The sequence below is a fragment of the Cryptotermes secundus genome, unplaced genomic scaffold (genome assembly GCF_002891405.2).
Source record: "Cryptotermes secundus unplaced genomic scaffold, Csec_1.0 scaffold99, whole genome shotgun sequence".
In the NCBI taxonomy this organism is placed as follows: Eukaryota; Metazoa; Arthropoda; class Insecta; order Blattodea; family Kalotermitidae; genus Cryptotermes; species Cryptotermes secundus.
In genome coordinates, this window is record NW_019725842.1 from 429558 (window position 1) to 450564 (window position 21007).

At 42.7% G+C, this 21007-nt stretch overlaps 1 protein-coding gene across 1 annotated transcript; it reads left to right on the forward strand.

The window, feature by feature from the left end:
- The first annotated feature begins 15946 nt into the window (after positions 1 to 15946).
- On the forward strand, positions 15947 to 17777 carry LOC111863628 (fork head domain-containing protein FD4). The gene has a single exon (XM_023850121.2). The coding sequence runs from the start codon at positions 16449 to 16451 to the stop codon at positions 17292 to 17294; it is 846 nt and encodes a 281-aa protein (XP_023705889.1). The 5' UTR covers positions 15947 to 16448; the 3' UTR covers positions 17295 to 17777.
- The last annotated feature ends 3230 nt before the right edge of the window (positions 17778 to 21007 follow it).

Below are 21007 nucleotides of genomic sequence, written 5' to 3' on the forward strand. Positions count from 1 at the left end.
AAAATATTCTATAGCATGAAGTTGTCTTTTATCTATTCAGTTCTTTAGAAATTGCGAATTTTCCTGCTGAAGTACGCTACTTTTAATTTTATTAATATAAAGCACTAAAATTTTATTGTGATTATTTTATCTAGTTAGCTGTTCCTTTTGAAAATAGAACACCGAAACAATTTATTATGAAGATGGCGATCTATGGCTAATTATTATCCTCTCAATGCTCTTATGTTACAAATCGGTTATAATTTTGTTACCCCTTTTTCACGTCTCTGATTTATAACTGTAACCTGACGTGCCTCCTTTACAATGCCCTAAATATGAAAATGATAAAGGAAAAAGTTCGAAACCACGTTATGGATTATTCATATAATATATAAGTAGTAAACTATCTCAGAATTACTGGGTCTTTGGACTTTTTCCATCGTTAGGTATTCCGGAAACTAGAGAAAACGACGTTTCGAAAACTGGATCTCTTTCAGTCCTCAGGTGAATGGGGGAGAAGAAGACACCTACTCAATTAGGACTCTTAGAAACAGCTAATCCCGATCACTGGACAACCCCTGTCAGATTAACACAGCTATTTAATCACCTAATGCTTAATTCCGCGGAATAGAACAAGAAAATATGTAATAAAAATTGTGATAGAGCACACACATGCGTGGAACTAGGATAGAAAAGGAGGTAGAAATTTCTGCTATAAACTTGGTCAACGAAACCAAGTGAATGAGCATCAATGCAAAGAAACGAAAAAGAAAAAGATTAGGACGTGTATTATCTATCGCTAGAGCCTTCTGTAGACTAAAACCTTAACACTCGAGGCTGAAACCTTATGGAAACCCATGAAGAATCTGTCTTGCTCTTGAGGGGTATCCAGATAGGAGAAATGTCCAAACTTGGTTGGCTGAATAGATTTGTTTGTTAAGCATGCCGTATGGGCGAATTCCTGGTATTTTCTATACCTGTTGTTACTTTAAATTTCCAAAACCCTAGCATCATCCCAGCCTACTCTATGGCCCTATGCATAGATATATTGGGCTAATTTTGATTTTTCTGGAAGACCCTCTTTGAGATTGTGCCTATGTTCATGGAGTGGCAACAGCTAGAGATCTGCCTGCTTCGCTAGTGTAGCTTCTGCCACATTCAAATGCTCCATGAAGATGTTGCTCACAATATATGATAGGGAATTTCCCATAGCTATGCCACCTTTCTCTTTGAAGAACTTGTCTTCCACCTGAGAGTACGTGGTACCCTGGCAAACCTCCAGCAGCTCCATGATGGCTTCGACTTGCAAGGCAGACCGTCCCGCCAGTTTGTCATCGTTGTGGATTTTATTTCTCTTGACTTGGCCGTCCATCCAGCTCACCATGGAAACAGAGTCAGACAGTGCGCTTGCCTCTCTCGATGTGCTGGTCATCAGGAAAGAGACGCCGCTGGCCACCAAAGTCTACAGGAAACCCACCCACACTCGCTAATATATCAACTTGAAACTAACCATCCGCAGCATGTGAAAAGAGGTTTGATTCACTCTTCAAAACAGAGCTTCCATCATATGCCAAGAACGACTGGATGCGGTTAAAGAAATCAGCAGCCTCGGAAGTGATCTCTTGCTCAACGGTTGTCCCCAAGGTTTCACTGACTCGGTCATTAATTCCAAGTGTGAAAGTCGTCTGCATAAAGAGCAGAAGCCTCTGGGATTGGTGTATATCCCATATGTGAGTGGTGCAAACAGCTTGTTGGAAAGGATCTTGTTATGGGTTTATCACAGCCTTACGTCCAGTGTCCATTTCGAAATTTGTGAGATGCCTGGAAAGTCATTCTGACCTCCAGTGAAATTCTTGTTTCGCGGTGAAGAAGGCCTAGAACGGAGCCTATGTCAGGAAACAAACATAGAGAAGAGAAACATATGAAAAGAAAATGACTTCCTTTGTCCCTATAGCCGTTGGTACTTACTGGAGGGCAATGACATTCACATATAGCAGTAGTTGTGAGGTATGTAATGATTTTCCTGTTGTTGGTTTGTATGTATGCAGGCCTGGTGCTTAAGTCTGTCGTATTGAAGTGAGATCATAAATTCGAGATATCTGAGAACAGGATGCTGAGGAGTTTCTTGGAAGTAAGGAGAGAGTAGCAGGAAGCTGTAGGAAAGTGCGTCGAGAGAAGGATCTTCGACAAATATTACAGTGAGCAAATGAGAGGAGGGTGACACTGACGGGACATGTAGCACGGACTGAAATGTGTTGGTGGGAGGTTAATATTAAAGCGTATCTTACGGAAATAGGAAAGAAGATTGCGTACTGGATTCTTCTAGCTCATAACGGGGACCATTGACAGCCTCTTGTGAACAACGTAATGAATATTCGGATTCAATAACAGGCGGGAAGTTTCTTGGTCACCAAAGCCACTGTCAGCTTTTCAAAACATACTCTGTTACACGGAGTGTGTTAGTTTAAGCATTGTAGACCAGCTTTAGCGTAAAATAGAAATGTACGCAACTTAGATCTATGCAGAGTTCTATCTATCTCCTGGGATATATGCTACAAGCGGGAAGGTTGCAGGTTCGATTCCCGACGAGGTTATTAGATTTTTCAAACGACCTAATCGTTCCAGCCGCGGTATGGCCCTGGCGCTCACTCAGCCTCTAATAGAAACAAGTACAAAGATATTTCATGGGTTAAAGGACGGCCGGCGCGTAAGGCTGACAATTTCTTTATACTATATATTTTTAAATGAATAAGATACTTCAGTATGTTCGGTAGTCCTACATAAGTACCTCACAGATCTGCGTAGTTTATGTATATTCATCTGTTCATTACAAATCTCTTTGTATACCGGTAAAAGTAAAGGTAATCCCATCCCTGTAACAGGCCCTGAATGCCCATAGTGGTTTTCTAGAAAATCGGCTCACAGATGGCGGTGAGGTTGTCAGCCTTACGCGCCAGTCGCCCCTTATCCCCCAGGAAGATTCCTGGTACTCATTTCTATTAGAGACTGAGTCTACCTGATGGCTGTAGTGCGGCTGGAAGGATTAGGTAAATTAAAAAGTATCCAATGACGTCATCGGGAATCGAACCTATGACCTTCTGGCTTGTAGCACAGTGCCTGTACTGCGTGACCCGCTGTATACCGGTAGGCCTGCTTATCAATTGCGATCATCTAAACGGTGCGTCAGTGCAATCGGTATAGCGACCGAGTGGTCGGAGTTCGATTCCCGGTAGGGTCAAGAATGTTCTCTTCTCCACGTCGTCCAGACCGNTCAACAATGCTCTCTTCTCCACGTCGTCCAGACCGATTCTGGGGTTCACCCAACCTCCTATATAAAGGGTACTGGGGGCTCTTTCCCCAAGGGCCGGGACGTGAATTTGACAACTCACCTCCAGCCTGTGCCGAGATAAAGAAAATGTGGGTCTGTAAACCCACTTCTCCCTACGCCTACATGACGTCCTACAGGGACAATTTTACCTTGTGTAAAGGTAGGACGAAAAGAAAGGTACACGTTATCCATTGCATACACCAGTACCCACGTTGGAGTAATTCCTCCACAGGATCAGTTTTTTGTTACCAGAATCGCTTCATTACCCACAATTACACGGACTTCCACAGCTTCATTTAAATCTAGCCGCGCCAGACGCTCAGGCTGTTTAGTAACACGTTCAAGGACAATGAAGAACTTTTTAGTTGTTTTCTGGTAATCTTGGAACAAACATGGATGACAAATCTGGAACTTAAGTTCATTAATTATTCTCCAGGTTTTTAGACCTGCGCACTAAACTCTGCTTCACGATCCTTCAACATGGAGGAGGACCAGAAACAGGGAAACTTCCGAACAGCATTTACTTTATATTGATAATTCCCTTTTCCTTAATCTACAATATCAGACGCTTAAATTTGTTATTAATGCAGCTTACGTGTCGCAGGCGAAAAGCTTCCTTCCGCATCCCCTCCATGTCGAGCTCTGCAATCGTCTTCACGTCTTCGGCAGACCGTACAGCGCCACCGCTAGTCGGTGTTTCAGGTTACAGACCCGGAAAGCCAGTGGCAGCACTTCGAAATTGAACTGCAATTGAACTCCATGTTGTAGGACCAAAAATTCCGCAGCCAAGAAATTCACTGCCCTTCTTGAAAGGGGAAATTTTTTTACCCTGCTCACAAGACCCCAAGTCGGATGAATCCTGGGCATATTTCCACGATTTATTTAGGCGTATAGAAAGTTTATTTTACTGTCCTCTAGGGATGAGGCTACGGGCTGGTCGACCGAAGGGACAGTTTTTGATTTTCGGTGCTGCAGAAACGTGTCTAGCGAGCCGTTGTCTAGCAATGGTGCTTCTCTGGCTGCACACTTCCGGAGTTCAGCTGTCATGTCACAGTTCGTTACAAATTGTAATTCAAAGAATTAAAATACAATTTTGCTACCTTCAGATCCGGATGTGTGCTCGTGAGGCATTGATGCTGACGCGACGGTACATCCAAAGCGTGGTTCCCTGGGCGGACCCCCTTCCACTAAGCCTGCCCTAGGGATAGTTCTGCATGTAGGCCTAGACCATCTTCCATACTAAGCTGCAAAATAAATTAGAACACAAGGCTGGAATTGTATATCTGCTCCAGGCCCATCTTGTAACGCATAAAGGCCTAACTGAGATCAATAAAAGTGGAGAAAGCTAGTCGTAACAATAGACCTACGTTGGAAGTTATGCTTCACGGAATAAAACTGTAAGACCTGCGCTTTCTGTGCTTCATGAATTGTATAAAGTCTAAATTAATACCAGGAGACGGTTAATCATCGTGTTCATTAGTGTTCAAATTTTGGCTTTGTCGTGAGATTAAGTCTCGTAAACAGTATCTTTCGTTAGAACTTCTTATATTCAGTTCTCGATCCTCTTTCTTAAGACTAAGCAGAGGTTTAAAATACTGGAGTATGATTTTGTCGAATTTTTGTGCAACATCATGGAGATGGCTTCCTCCTGTACCTAGAGTCAGCCATTTATTTGGAAGCAATCGATGTGTAGTGGACGGTACAGGTATCAGCAATAAGAATCCCTTCCACATTCTGTTGAGCTGTGAACGCATGCATACACAACACAGTTCATTTCTAATAATGGGCCGTGTTATTATTTATAATATTGACTATTCAAGTTGTTAATGCACAACGAAAATAACAACTCATCTCCCTGTTGTCGCAGTGGGGAGTCTTCTCGCTTGAGCACAGCGCTGAAGCACGGACCGCACTGCAAGCTTGTACAGAGCACCCGTCCCGTTTTAACTTCACTGACTGTTCGAAATGCATAAATTTAAGTGTCTTATACGTGATATTGTCACGTGTAGGGTGGTACGGGTGACGAAAGTAACGGGTTCTAGTTCGGATGATTGGATTTATTAGCACTTTGATTACAAGTTCTCTTAATCACACTTAAATACAGTGCTATCGCTGCTTTCCACAAATTACAGTTCACCGTTGCACATGCACTAGGATTCCCAGTCTTCACTAGTCATCTCGTGGCAACGGATCTCAACACAGAAATTTGCATTTCAAATCATTGTGAAGTCTTCTTGCTATTTCGTCTTCAATCACTCTGGAACCTCGGAACTAAAAATTCTTCTGGACTCACTCCTCCAGCTTACGGCTGACTCGTAACTGCCCCTGAACTAATTCTGTCACTGAATTTACTTCTCTTATGAGCACTCTGCACAGACCCCACGGAAAACACCATCTCTATTGTTGCTGACGTTGCTGCTTGCACGGAAGTATGCTTATCGAGCCGTTACATAGAAACGGGTTGTATAACTCCGTTGTTCACCGCTGCTCGGCGCGGACGACAGAAAACACAGTCTCATCTATTGTTGCTATTGGACCGTGTTTACAGAGCTGTTGTCTGGCAACACATTGATCAAATCTGTTGCAATATAAACCTCCAACAGAAATAATTACTGCGAGGAGGTCAAATCCTGGATTAACATTCGCCTGGAAATGCAACGTATTCAAATAAAAGAATCTCACTCTAATGCAAAAATTGTAAATGCTTACTGACTCTAAAGCATGCTTTGGATTTATGTGCGCACTTGAACATATGTCACAATATCTTCTCTTGTGAAATATTATCCAATGGAAGTGTGAAGCCGTCCAAACAGCCCCAGTATCTGCAAGCAAAACACAAAGAACACATAAACACACTTGTTGAATAAGACAAGTGTCAATACAGTCAACAGTAACTGGATGCGACCAGGTACAATAAGCCAATCAGTGGCCGCCGTGCCGAATGGACCCAGTTGTGATAACACATCCCATATTTGCTTCTTATGCTATGTCCTTATTATAAGGAAACTAGAAACTACATACCGCAGCGTGTCCAGCCCTTGACTGTTAGCTTTCGGGGTTGAAACTTGGGTCGGTAGGCAATTGCGTGTATCTCAGGGTGCAAAACTTTCTTGAATTCACAGGACAAGTGAACTCAAATACAGAGGTTCGATACCTCTTTTATGGACCACATTCATGGGAAAAAACAAGAATAAAATCTTCGAACAAGAAAGCCACAATGATAATGCTAACACTTTATCAAGTAATGAGAATTTATTCATTTGAATAGACATGGAGCAGTAGCCGGGGAGTCGTAATGATATTTTAATAATCCAGAAACAGATGGAAGTTTACAAAACTCGTAAAGTGAAGGTTATAGTATAGTTTACGTAATTTCAAGCGTGGCCATGAAACACACATTTCGTCGTCTGATTATAAGAACAAAATATTTCTAAATGAATTACGCAAGTGACGCGTGAAGTATGATGCCAAAACAAATTTCTCTTTTTCATTTTCGGGCAGGGCTCCTTCACCTTAGAGTGAATACCACCAGTTCTAGGGCCAACTAAACTAATATTCACGACATAATATAACACCTTTGCCAGCACAAGGCAATATTTTCTGTGGTTCCAATAATTTTGATAACTTCAGAACGCGGATCGAAGTAATAAAGCTGAAATATATTACCGTAAATGATGACAATCATCAATCCAATCAAGTCGAATAAAACATCAAAATACGTTAATAAAGAATATTGACTTCGCGACAATTCTGGGAAATTTCGGTTGAGTAGCAGAGGAAGTAATTTTCCTACTGCTTAAATATTACATCTAGAATACTGGAAACCACAGGTTAAAAAATTATTCTATTATGCCTATCAAATATTACGGCCTAGCGGCCAACTGATCATTTAGTTGGCAATCTTATAACCAGAAGAATGCCATCTTATGGGATGTGACGCCGTGTAGATCTTGTGTGAACCAGAAGAGGACATTATTCACAGTCACCGCCATGAAAACCTCAAATTTTACAATGTTAAAACCAAGCTATTAAAAGCGTTGCGCAGAACGAATATTGTTCTTTGCAATAGAGCATAGTGCGAAAATTTCTAACAGCTGATATTTTTCTACTAACATTAATTTATCTGTTATTGGTGCTAAATATAATTAATCGTTTAATACGTTATTTTAAAAGTTTAACGTTTCAAGTTCAAGTGAAAATAACACTGTTGACCTTTCGTGTGACACATCACTGAGGTTAAATTTAATTTAGTAGAGCAAATCGTAATATATTTTACTAAACGTGGAGAAACAGAACCCCCGCTAGAACCTAAACATGTGAAGGATTAAATTCTGTTCGTCACAACATATTTATGTAAGCAAATCTTTTCCAGACAGTTTAATCTGAGGTCGAATTATAGGATATGTATGAACGTCAATGCTGATGACATTTTAAACTGTCTACCATTGAACCCGGAATTCAGATCATGGTAACAAGAACCAATATCGACCATCTCATTAAGAATTAGGCCTATTTTTGAGAGTACAACTCAACAGAGTCTTTCGCAACAATGGGTGTGGACTTAAACCGCCACGTGGAAATAACCCACATTGTTTCCGGATGCACGGTCAGATTCACCTTTTAGTAAACGAACCAAATAAAACTGAATATGGGCAACTTTATATTTTAGATTCTGCTGAAGCAACAGAAGAGTCTGAAAAGCAATGAAGCCGAGAGTGTATGGCAGAAGTAATGCAGAGATTGGACGAGATTCTACAAGTTAGCCCACTTTCTGACTCATGCAAACATCGTAAGAAATTCAATGTAAAAAAGTCAAAGTTGTCCCTGTGCTTAACCAAGTAAGTACAACACCATGAAGGCGTATGGATCCATATTTCCTTGACCTTGGTACTAGCTGGAGGTGAGTGGTCAAAATCACGCTCCGGCCGCTTTACCCCCTAGAAGAAACCTCCGGTACCCGTTGGATAGGAGGTTGGGTGGACCCTAGAGCCTGTCTGGACGACGTGGAGAAGAGAAAACTCCTGATCCTACCGGGACTCGAACTCCGACCCTTCAGTCGTCAAGCCTGTAGCTAGTCGCTATACCGACGATAAAACAGAGTACATTATAACTCCTGAGATCTGGTAGAGCAGCACATGCCACGTCGGTTGCAGTCAGTTGGTTAACAAAACAGTTCCAATGGCTGAAGACATCTTTGAGGAACACGAGGTCCACGGAGGATAGATAATGTTTAAAGAGGTCTTTGATGGTGAAGAACTGGGATCCAGGACGTTAAAGCTATAGCCCTTATATAGTGACGAGTTTGAAAATGCACGCAACTTTATTTCTGCTCCCACCTAGACCCATGTCCTGTTGGCACGGCGTGTGATCAAGTTCAATAGATGGCAGCTTGGCTCCCCGTGCGTTTTCCGCCGCAACCTAACAACGTAAGAGCGAATGGAATTCGTGATGCCTCGCTTTGTGCTCTGTCCTGTTGCTTTGTTCCATTGTTAGAGCATCACTATTTATTTATATATTTGTTATTTTTCACGGTTTCTTTTCCTTTATCCTTTCATTTATTCTTTATAATGTTCGTGGTGTTTACTTTCTTTACTTCACGAGTTATATTGTAACCCTGAAGTTAAGTGTACATTCCATTCACGGTAATCCTTTTAACAACGAAATTTACCCACTGTTATGTAGTTTCGTTCCAATCAATCTCGTACAATGCAATAAGGCTGGAGATTATTGGCCTACGTAGCCTCATCCTTCTGAAGCACAGCGCTATATATCTACATGCCAGTATATCAAGCTTTCATGTCAAATAACTTGGTATTTGGATCACAGAGGGCACTGTGTGTTTCGGCTGCTGTCAGATTAAACACCTAACCTGAACAATACAGCCAGTGGGAGTACTGGCCATTGGCACAAACTTTAGTGCATTTTTATAGTTAGAAATAGACTGCGTATAGATTACTATAACTTGCAGTTCGAGCAGATATGTAACATGTCGTCAGCAAATATCAGAGATCATACCTTATTGTAATATAGGCCTACAAGTTTGTGTCCATAAATACCCGAATTAAACTTTCATACTTCTGAAACAGCTGCTGATGTAAAGGTAAAGATATAGTCCCTGTGCTTAATTAATTAAACACTAAAATTAATTAAACACTAAAGGCGTATGGGGGAGTTGATGCATAGATCAATATTCTCTTGACCTCGGCACTAACTGGAGGTGAGTGTTCAGCTTCAAGCCCCTGCCGCTTTACCCTCGGGGAAGGAGCCCCCTGTGCTCTTTGGATAGGAGGCTATGTGGCCCCTAAAGCCGGTCTGCACTAAGTGGAGAAGAGACAATTCTAGACCTTACCAGGACTCGAACTCTGACCCCTCAGTCGTCTAGCCAGTAGCCAGTACCGAATACGCTATCACGGCTCCTAACATCTACTGATGTACAAACTTAATTACCGAGAATGCTGCTCTTACTCAGCTCTGTTGGTACCACTCGTCACGGATATTAGAATTTTGGACCTTGTTCTCTATGGCAGTGAGGGAACAACCGTCGGACAAGTATACCCAGCTCACTAGCACCTTTACAGTGAAGGCATCATAACTACATCCTTATTTTACATGTTGTATGGTGTTTTCCAGGAAAGCAACTATTGCGTTAATCGATATAAAAACCAACTTGCAGGAAAGGCGATATTGCAATTTTTTTCCAAAATTTTGAAGGGGCCTATAAAATATTAATGTTAACTGGTGGGAGAGAGTGGATTGGATTGGAACTTCGAGTTGCACAGGCTGAGGACCACTTCATGAGCAGCTAGAAACAACCAGCTTCTGAGGGGCTCTTCTCAGTTGGAGATACTTTTTTTGTTATTCGTATAAAATTTAACAGTTTTGACTCTTTACTAACACAATTTAATTTGCGTCTCGAAGATAAAATGCCATTACTATAGGCTGAGATTTGTCTGAGGAATTCCTTCCCAATCATACAGAAGCCTTCCTGCTACTTCAGTAGCCAGATGGTATTTTATTACCACGAGGGCACGGCACAAAACCTAATAGTAACCAATTCAACCGTGTAATAAATTTGTTATTCTCGCACCTTCAAGACTATCAGTGCTTTGAAGAACAAGCAAACCAGTAATAATCTGACACCCCATTATAAATTTTATGACACTTACCAGGTGTTCGCCTTACGGGACCCACCCTCATGGATATATTTACATTTTATACGGGGTACTTGGTAAGTTTATGGACATGATGGCACTCAAGATTCAGGGCTGTGTTGTAGGCCCGAAAACTATAACGCTACCAACACTTCATTCACCACACTTAGTCCTGTTCTGTTCAAAGCAAGGCTTAAGTACAGAGCTCAACTGTTAGATGGTTCTCTATTGATACAGTGTGAAATCTTTCTAAATTAATCTTATTTCTGAATTGCTGTAGACCCATCTTTGTCACTGTTAACTGCGGAGTTTAAGATTAAATTAGCGGCTCGTTTTATATTCACGTCCTTGCTCGGTCGGTATAAGGATACAGGAATCTCCCAAGTGCTTCATTTTGCTTCTTTTTCCGTTGCGTCCTCTTTGCATGACAAAGCCCCTTAAAGTATGAGCAAGCGGCAACGCTTTCTGGTGTTGCGGTGTTGGAATCTCTGCCCCGTCCGCCAGCTCAGCATTTTGAGCAACAGCAGGGGGCCTTGCATTCACGTGATGGGGTCACGGCCTCATGCAATACCGTGCCCATGGAAGAAAGAGATGCCTGACCAACCGATACACTTCAAATAATCATCATTGATCAACATTGTTCGACAAGACAGCTGAGACGAATCGTAAACCCTGCGAGTACGTGTGCCTACTCGGGCAGTTTACCTGCTGATTAGGTGTAATTTTTCATTCTGGGCTACCCTCCTTTGGTTATTAACTTTTGTTGTTCATTATGTTAGGTATGATGTGGGCGAAATGAGAGGCTGGAAATGAAAGAATTTTACTAGTAGAAACATTGAGACTGGATAGCTCAGTCGGTATAGAGGCTAGGCTACGGCCTGGTTCATCGAAGTGTTGGGAGTTCGATTCTCGGGAGAGGAAAGAGACTTTTTGCACCTCAATAATGCCCAGACCGGTTCTGGGGTTCACCCAGCCTTGTATGTCATGGGAACAGGGGTGTGAAGCTCCATCTAGTGCCAAGGTTAATAATGGTGGAGCTATATCTTCACTCCCCTATACGCCTTAACGACATGGTACTTAATTAAGACAAGGAACAACTTCACCTTTAACTTACTGGAGGAAATGTAAAATATAAAGTTGTCTATCTATTTAAGTAATTAAGCACTATGCGATGGAGTCATATGTGGGAGTGGAGGTCACGCTATATACATATGTGTGTGTGTGTGTGTGTGAGTGTGGGTCGGTGGTGAGAATGAATGGTCCTGTCATCTTGCTTCAGCGAAGAGAGCCTTCCGTTCGTATTGTATGTGAGAGCACGTGGATCCCAGAACACTTCTACACATGATGGTGACGACGAAATTCTCTGACCTCATCAGGAATTTGTAGCTTTAGTTGTCTAGCCCGTGCGGCTTGAGGCATGAACCGGCTTCGCCAGCTCGAACGCTGGGATCGTGGGTTCGAATCCAACTCAAAGCATGGATGTCTGTGTGTGTGTTTCTTCTGTGTTTGTGCTCTTCTGTGTGTAGATAGATGTCTTGCGACGGGCTGATCCCCCGTTCAAGGAGTTCTACAGCCTGTCTATAGAATTATGAAACTGAAAAAGCCGCCAGGGCCCAACAAAGGGCTGTAGAGCCATTGATAAATTAATGAACCTCTAGCCCTTGGGCAGTCACTGTAAAGTGCCCCTAATGACTGAGTTATCCCATCTCATAACAGAGGACGGTAACTTAGAACAAATGTCAGTTATGTCTAATTCCAAGGGAATGCTGAGGGCTGTACAGATAACATACTAGGATTAGGTCTATGTCTGAATTTTGGGGACAGCTCGTCGAAACCTCGGCCGGGGCACTGGTGTCATTTTGTGATTTCTCAGCCCCTGGAGTCGAGTTCAAGCGTAAACCTTGAAATGTGCAACATCCGTATGTTACATTGCATTGAGCGTGCCTACTCAACATTCAAATGCTCGTCCAGTCTCATTCAATGATACGGAACTCTACGGTTCAAATGTCATTGTTACATGACAAAAGAATCGTAAACACGTCAGCATGAGGTCTGCTGGCCCGACAGAGTAAAGACTAGCTTTTGAAAACGATATTAAGGCAGACAAGCCCGTGTGAGCATAAGACAGATGAACTAGCGTAATAAGAAATATGAATTAATATAATAAGGGACAAGAAGCAACATAATAAGGAAGATGAAGGAATCTAATAAAAGAGATGAAGGAACCTAATAAGAGAGGTGAAACAACCTGAGAAGAGAGTTGACGTAGTTGAATAATACATGGCATGAATAAACACTGAACATAGTACCGAGCCAAAATGCGACGCTTTGTAATTATCGTGATGCGACCGGCGGAACCTGTAGCATGCATATCAGAAATGCATTATACCTGAGGTGACTGGTTACGGGTCGGACAACGGGAACCAGCTCTAGAAGTTCGGCCCCAAGTTCAGACAAGTTCTGAGACCCATCCAACTTCCTATCCAGTGTTTCATGATTCAGCAGGTTAGCGCCTGACAAAAGGGCCCCTTCTATCCGGGGCCAAGGCAGATGGATCATGAAGCTCGCCGCTAGTGTAGACTGTTAAACGTTACGCTTCCATTATTCCTGGTTAGATGAAGCATTAGGTTCAGTCGCAAAAAGTGTATTTGGAACCGAGACGGGAGAAATAGCCAGCTCTGGTTATTCCATTCACATGATGACCACGGTGAAGTAAACCTCCGTGAATACTCTCTTCATGAACAGCCCGGAAGGCAGCCAGGTCAGGTCACCGTGAACATCCTATAAGCGGTTACTAAGCTGTGGATGTTGGTGATGTGGTTATATTCTCGCAGACCGAAGCTGGATACACAACACACCTACTTACCCGCAGTGCTGTGTAATTATAGTGTCATATTGTTGTTACACAGCACAAGAGGGAACAAAGCAACGCGCAGGTTGCATGGCGTGGCCGTAATAAAATCTCCAACTGGCTCGTTACGTCATGAATGACTTCGGAACAAACAGAATCTGTTCTGCCGGTATAGCCGGAACTCCAAACGTCTGGCAACCAATGCATAACAAGGTACAGAAACTCTACACGATTCAGATATGCTTGCTTGTCTTTCATATCAAGGCAGTAAAACGTGTGACTAATTCCCAAATGCAATTCAATGGGGATTAACGTTGTTAAATACTTTTCCTGCCGGTCACGGTAGACGAGCAGTCTAAGGCATATACTGTCTTCCCTGGCTCAAAAGCTGGGATTGTGGGTTCGAATCCCACATAGGGCATGGATGTTTGGTGTATGTGTTTATTCTGTGATTGTGTTTTCCTGTGTTTGGGTAGGGGCCATGCGACGAGCTTATCATTCGCCCAAGGAGTCCTACCGTATGCAAAATGATCATACGGTTGAAAAAAATGAGAGGCCAGGGCCCAAGGGGGCTGTAGATACAATGAAAAAAAAATGTCCTAAAATCTTTTCGTGTTTGCCACAATAAGTGATCCTGTTTCTTCAGCGTGGGAGTAGGCTTGTAGGCTATAGGGATCCCTAACTTATGGTTATATTGGCTCTATATGTGAATAGAAACCATTATAGTGTTACGGGGATTATGTTATCTTATGTAGGCCTGTATCTGACAGAATTACACGCCGTTTCTGAAACAGGATCCATTTCTCTTCAGCAGGCTTAAAGGGAATATAAATGCACCCTTCATGACCCCTCACAAATAGCTTGTCTGATTCATTGGTCGAGACTGGCCCTTCTTAAGGGAACCAAATTAATAGGACCCTGTCCCCCCTTACACCAGAATATGGAAAGGGATCCAACTTCCGAAACATCGTGTAGGATATATGAAACAAATATGAAATGTGCAATGGGCAGTGTCCAGAGTAATAGGCCTGCTTGTAGGGTAAATGAATCTTTTCCACAAATCTTCAGACAGTAATTAGTTAGGCATGTAACTAAATGAAACATAAACAAATATATTAGGCCTATATAAGCCTACGATTTGGAAATAATATTCAAGGCGTGAGTAGTAGGTGGGCCTATGTGAATTTATGTTACACATACAGCATATATGCACTGACTCCAGCCTAACTCCATGGAGCCGAGTTCTTGTGTAAGACTTCTTCACTTACAAGTTCTTACTGAGAGGTTTTGTTATACCCCATGAAGCTACAGATTTACAGGGCCATCCCTGTCTGCAGACTTCGACGGGATCTCGTTCGTCGCCGCCCGCCTTAGGTTATTTAAAGACAGTGTGTCCATTCGCAACAAAGGTGCACGTCCTGCCCTGGGAACAACGAACTCACAAAAATAAAATAAAATAAAACAAAACAAAAAGAAAGCACAAATGTGACTCTTCTGGAAGTCTATGCCAAGCAGTGCGAAAAATGAACAAGAGGAGAAGGGGAGAGAGAGAGGGGGGGGGGAGACTGTAGGTCTGCTGGTAGAATGTTTCAACTTTATTTACGGACAATCGTGATGTCGAAGAAATCACAATAGTCCAAACAAGGAAACGATCTGTTTAAGCCATAGATTTATTGGGTTTTTGGACTTTACCCATCGTCTGGTATTCTAGAAATTAGAAAACACGACGTTTCGGATCTGTTTCCTTCTTCAGGTGAGGATGGGAGACTCGTACTCAGTTAGGCTCATTAGAAAGAGCTAACCTCAATCAAAGTTATGGACATATTTTCAATTCTTGACTCTTTTTGGAAGAAAATTTGCAAAGTTTCGCCTCTCAGCTTCGCTCAGTCTGTCAATTTGTGTCAGCCTGTCAGCCTAATAACTAGAGAACCGGTAAATAGAAATTTATGAAATTTCATGTTTGAAATTTTAACCAAAATTTCTTTTTTTTTTATATATATTATTAAAATCGGACAACAACGAAGGAGCCTTAATGTGAAGATCTACGTCATTTTCTACACCCTGGTCGCGATGAACTCACTATATATTTATTGGGGCAAAAATAATTTCCAGTGACATTTGCAGAGGAAAATGAAACAAACATTTCATGCCTCGTAGGTCGCTTTCCGTTAGCAATGCTACTTTCGAGATAACTAAAGGCAAGAGAGCGAACGTGCCAGAATTATTGGGCTATGCACACACTTCCTAACTTGTTAATACTGTTCTATCATAGGGAAGCTGACTAAGGTAATTGTGTGGCTGTAACGTGGTTACGAACCTAGGCCTAAGTAAACATATGAAATATTAAGCACTGGAGTTGGATGCAAACCGGCTTGTAGATATTATCAGCACGTGTGATTCGCCATTGTTATGCTGTTCGTATGTCAATGTTTTTCATCCCTGGATGGATTTATTACCTCGCTGAAAGTTGAACATGTACATATGCAAACAAACATTTGAGAGAAAGGAGTGGACGAGACCAAATCCACCAATGACATATCAAGTACGTTCTCCACTGAGACATGGGTACCTCCCCCGGACCTCCCATTGGATAGTTCTGACGACACCTCCACGTGACGGCTTGTCCAATGGCAGCTGAGGACGTGGCGCAGCCCGTTGCCCTTCCCGGGACCATGTCGATCAGTTCACCGGCAGAGTGGAGAGGAGGTGGGTTGTGTGTGTCCAACGCGTGGAAGTGCTTCCACTGCAAGAACATTAACAGTGATGAGTGATATCGGGTTCATTGCTGCTTGACGGTGTTGCCAAACTGCTGCAAAATGTTTAGAAGCAAGTAAGGTCAAAATGAAAGGAATCTGCAATTACTGGTCACAGAAGAGCAGAAAATTAATTTACGATGAGCGAGGCGTGTTGTAATGTGGGCTGGACAAGAGTTTTTGCTCAGCTGCTAGTCACTGCGGCCTACCGATAAACTGTCCTCATATAGTGAACGTAAATTATTTTCTTGTGTTTTAAACTGTGGGTAGAAACACACGTTACGAAAGTTCTGCAGACATTCATAAGAGTAAGCGCGAAAACAGTTGCAACAGCAGTGATAGGAAAGGTGATGCTGAACATTTCGGTGTGCTGAACGGTTGTGGCGATGCCCCGGCCGAGCCGCGAGTCGTACGGGGACCAGAAGCCACCCTACTCCTACATCTCGCTCACCGCCATGGCCATCTGGAGCTCGCCGGAGAAGATGCTGCCCCTGTCAGACATCTACCGCTTCATCACGGAGCGTTTCCCTTACTACCGCCGCAACACGCAGCGCTGGCAAAACTCTCTGAGGCACAACCTCTCCTTCAACGACTGTTTCATCAAGATCCCGAGGCGGCCCGACCGCCCTGGAAAGGGCGCCTACTGGGCCCTGCATCCTGCCGCCCTCGACATGTTCGAGAACGGGAGTCTGCTCCGGAGACGGAAACGCTTCAAGTTGATGAAGACGGATAAAGACCGCCTTGAAAACGAGCTGGCGGCACTGGCCAACATCAACCGCTTCATGTTCGCGCCACCTCAGTCCGCTATACAGGACACGACGGCCGTGGCCCCGCAGTTGGTGCACCAAAATCCGGCTGCTACGCTCCCAGTGACGGGCTCCACTGTGGCTTCCTCCCAGGTGCAGAGGCCGAAGCGTTCCTTTACAATAGAGAGCCTCATTTCCCCGGACAAGCCCAGCGTCCAGGCCGAGGAAGAACAGGTTGCTGCCCCGGCTACCGCCGCGCCCGCGCCGCCGGTAGCATTCCTGTACAATCCCGTTGCGATGACGACGCCAGCACCTTGCTACGGCGGCCTCGTACACCCTCCGTCAGCGTACGTGCACCCATCCCTAGTAATGGGGCTGGTTCACCCACACCCAGGGTTCTATCCGCAGCATCCGATTGTAGCGGAACATCCGGGAGCCGGTGTCTCCAGCGTGTTCAGGTTCAGTCCCACCTTGAGGTCCGTCTGACCCGTGACGGTGACCTCTGCGTGGGTCACACAGAAAACTTCGGCCGACGTGACCGATGCTGGGGTCACCAATAGCGGGGTACCATGTGACTTGCGGACCTGGACTACAATGCCCGGTGCAAGCAGGTGACCTGTGTGAGTGCCCCTCCCCCCCGAAATAGAGCAAGATTAAATTATTCGCCAAAACTAGGTATTGTACGCTATGCAATTGTTATAATTTGTTAAATATTAGCCACATGTTGGTTCGGTTGTACACATCACAGCCTCAGACAGGGACAGTTTTTCTGCTAGCTGTGTACTCTTGTAGATAGGCCTGATTAGAAGAATTACAGTTTTTTGGATCCACTTTGACAAAATTACGGACACTGTAATTACATTTCCATCACGGCAAATGTTTGTGTCACTGACTGTGTATATAGACTGTGCAGAAGTTGTGTATGACAGTAGAAGTCGCTAAATAAATTGTGTCAAATTATCCATGAAATGTTGTCCAGAATTAATATCTACCCCCAGAGTCATGCAGTCACCAGAAACATTTACTAGACCCTAATATTGTTTTTTATTTACCGAAACTTTTTTTCATTCCTGACAAGGAAAACGAGCTATGATTATCCCCCGTTCCTTGTGGCTTAATTCCTGATCAATTGCAGAGTTGTAGCTGTTGAATTTTTTAATGATTCTGATTTTCATTCAATTGTCTTTGCTTCAAGAAGCAGAATTCTGTTACTAATATTGCATTTTACACATAAGCTTAGCCTAATTTTACTCGTGATACCACCAGCCTGTTTTCTGAAGTTACAGCAGATGTAGGCAAAATTCGTAACATAGGGACATGGTTTTATGTAACTGTGAATAGAAATAAATGAAGCTTGTTAAATTTGCTTTTCTTCTTGTGCATTTTGTGGTCAGATTCCGAGATTGAACGTTGTAAATTAGAGATGAAAAAATATTTTGTGCGAGTGTCATGTTGGTATTTTTTGACAAACGAATATGGGATATTCTGTCAACACAGCTATTGTATACGTTTGAATTAGGTACATGTAGTTGCTTATTGTGCAGCTTGTTTTGTTCTACTGGTCACCATGTACAGGTATTATTGCTTAACTGCTGGAAGCTAGTAGCTTCGTTGGCTAATGTTCAAAATTTGAGTCTAATTGTGCCATGCAATTATTAGGCAAACTAGGTAAAGGAGACAACTACAAAAGTTCCTACATACTGAAATAAAATTAACATTTCCATTTTATGTGAGATTTGAGGTTTTCATGGTGGTGATTATGAAGAAAGCAATCTTCTGGGATGTGGCACCGTGTTGATGTGGTGTTAACTGACGTTTCGGAGGGACGTATCGCCCCTATCTTCAGGGTAGAAGGGAAAATAAACCGGTTGTACCGGTTCTCACGGTCTCTTCGTTTGCGGATTTTCTTATTTTTCCTTCTACCCTGAAGATGTAGGTGATACGTTCCTCCGAAACTTCGGTTAACACCACATCAACACGGTGCCACATCCCAGACTGATTTCTTGATTTCCATTTTAGTTTATACGGTTTATCCAGCAACTGCATTATGCATATGGACTCAAACCTATAAGCACTGGCCTGTGCAGCTACTAAGAGTTAAGTGACGGTACTCGTATATTTAAAAATAGCTTGGTGATGGCCAATTGGGTCGAAAGAAGTGCATGTAATTAATTTAGTCGGATAACAATAGTTGTGCTGAAGGAACTTGTCATTTTCAATCAAGAAATGTCAGCCTATGTTTGGAAAAGCGTAGAGCAAATATAAACAGAATCAGAGGATAAACTAAACACGGAACTGTGGGCCCTGAATTAAAACAAAAATTTTCAGAACTCTTTTCTTATAGGCCTAAAGCAGAGAAGCACTAATACGAGTATTTTCAAAGAGAACACATGTGTCTATCAGGAAAGGAATTGATAGAATGCCCATATGCCATAGGACTGATAATGCCCACTGAAACTTCAGAACTATAGGGTCTAGCAGATTGCAAGTTCAGTTCAGATTTGTCACATGCAGCTGCATCAGAAATATGGTACTTAAGCCTACAAGGAATCACCGTTGGACGCTCCACTTTGCATCCTGTAGATTTAGTACAGAATTTAAACCTACAGGAGTACGGTAAATAAAATGACTGCTGTTTTTTTTTTCACCAGAATAATTTGATTCTTTTTATGACCGATAAAAATGCACGGCGGGAGGTTTGGCAGGTAACTGCAGTCTGGGCTTTTATATTGCATTACATCAGGCAAATTGTCAGTTGTAAAACTGCAAGGGTTCTGTAATAGCCAGTCGTTTTCAAAATGACAGTTAACGGGTTTCCGCTCAGTTGTTCCTCGCAAGGCATGAACAAATCTTGTTGGACCACACATGCAACTAGACCCGGGTCTCTCTAACGCTTTAGTCAGTTTCTGTTGCTGGATTGGAATACAGTAACTGGAAACAAAATTACTTGTTTTATGTCACCTGCACGTAGCAAATTAAACCACCGAGGGCATTTCAAACCCTTTTTCCTGGACCATTAGGCATTATTAGCCGGTTGCGGTAGTTGCGCGGTCTAAGGCATGAATTGTCTTCGCTCGTGCGGACACTGGGATCGTGGGTTTGAATCCCATTTAAGGCAGGGATGTTTGGTGTGTGTATGCGTTTATTCTGTGTTTGTGTTGTTCTGTGTTTAGGTAGCGGCCTTGCGACGAGCTGATCACTCGTCCAAAGAGTCCTACCGTATGGGAAAAATGATTACGGAAAGGCTGACAAACTTACCGCCATGTTTGAGCCAATTGTCTAGATAGTTTGGGACCCTCAACGTCTCACAAACCTATGGGCCTTCACGGCCTGGTACAGGGATAGCTTTACTTTACTTTACTGAATAAAAGGCCTGGGCCTTGAATGTGCTGGAAGAGCCATTGAAAAAATTAGGTATTATTAGGCCGTTTGCAAGTGGGTTAAATGGTTAAATTATTGGAGTTGGAGGAGCACTTAAGAAACTGATGTCTCAAAAACCAATCTGTATGTGGGATTCCTCCAAACGTTGTCTTAGAAACAAATCTCTGCTTTCTGGCCTATCGCTGGTTTCCTGAGGCTCTGGTTCGTTGAAGTGTTTGGTGCATTTAAAGCTCTAGGGACAGTAATTAATTTATATATTTTTCTTGGTAGAAATAATTTATTTCGCGAATAATATTCACTGCAAGCTAATGACTGGCGGTCATTGCCGTTTGCCAGGTTCGCCCTTTGAGGGGGCTGATCTTTTTGGTTTTGTGGGAATGATTTTCCTGGGAATCACGTCAATATTTTATATACCCAGTGTTGTTAGTCACAGAGACATTTTCACAAAAAAAAAAATTTCTGACGTTCATGCATGAAGTGGCGTCTTAGTGAAACTGAAAATTGATCACCTAATGAAAATATTCCTAACCACTTATGAACTTGTTGGTTCATTAGCTTTTTCACAATTGTCTGCTGCTGCTTCTCATCACAAGCCAAATGAATCCAGCCCATTTCCTCAAAAACACTTTGTTTTAAAATCCAGTCGATTTTAATAATATTCCCCCATTCTTCTCTCTTCAAGTTCTCGCTTTCTTAATAAAATTTTTATGGCCTCTGCATTTATATTATATAAATTAATTTTCAAATATTTTTCTTGTACAACTGTGGTAGAGTTAAACACGTGAAGCTGGTCACCTCTATAATTCCGCTACCAGACC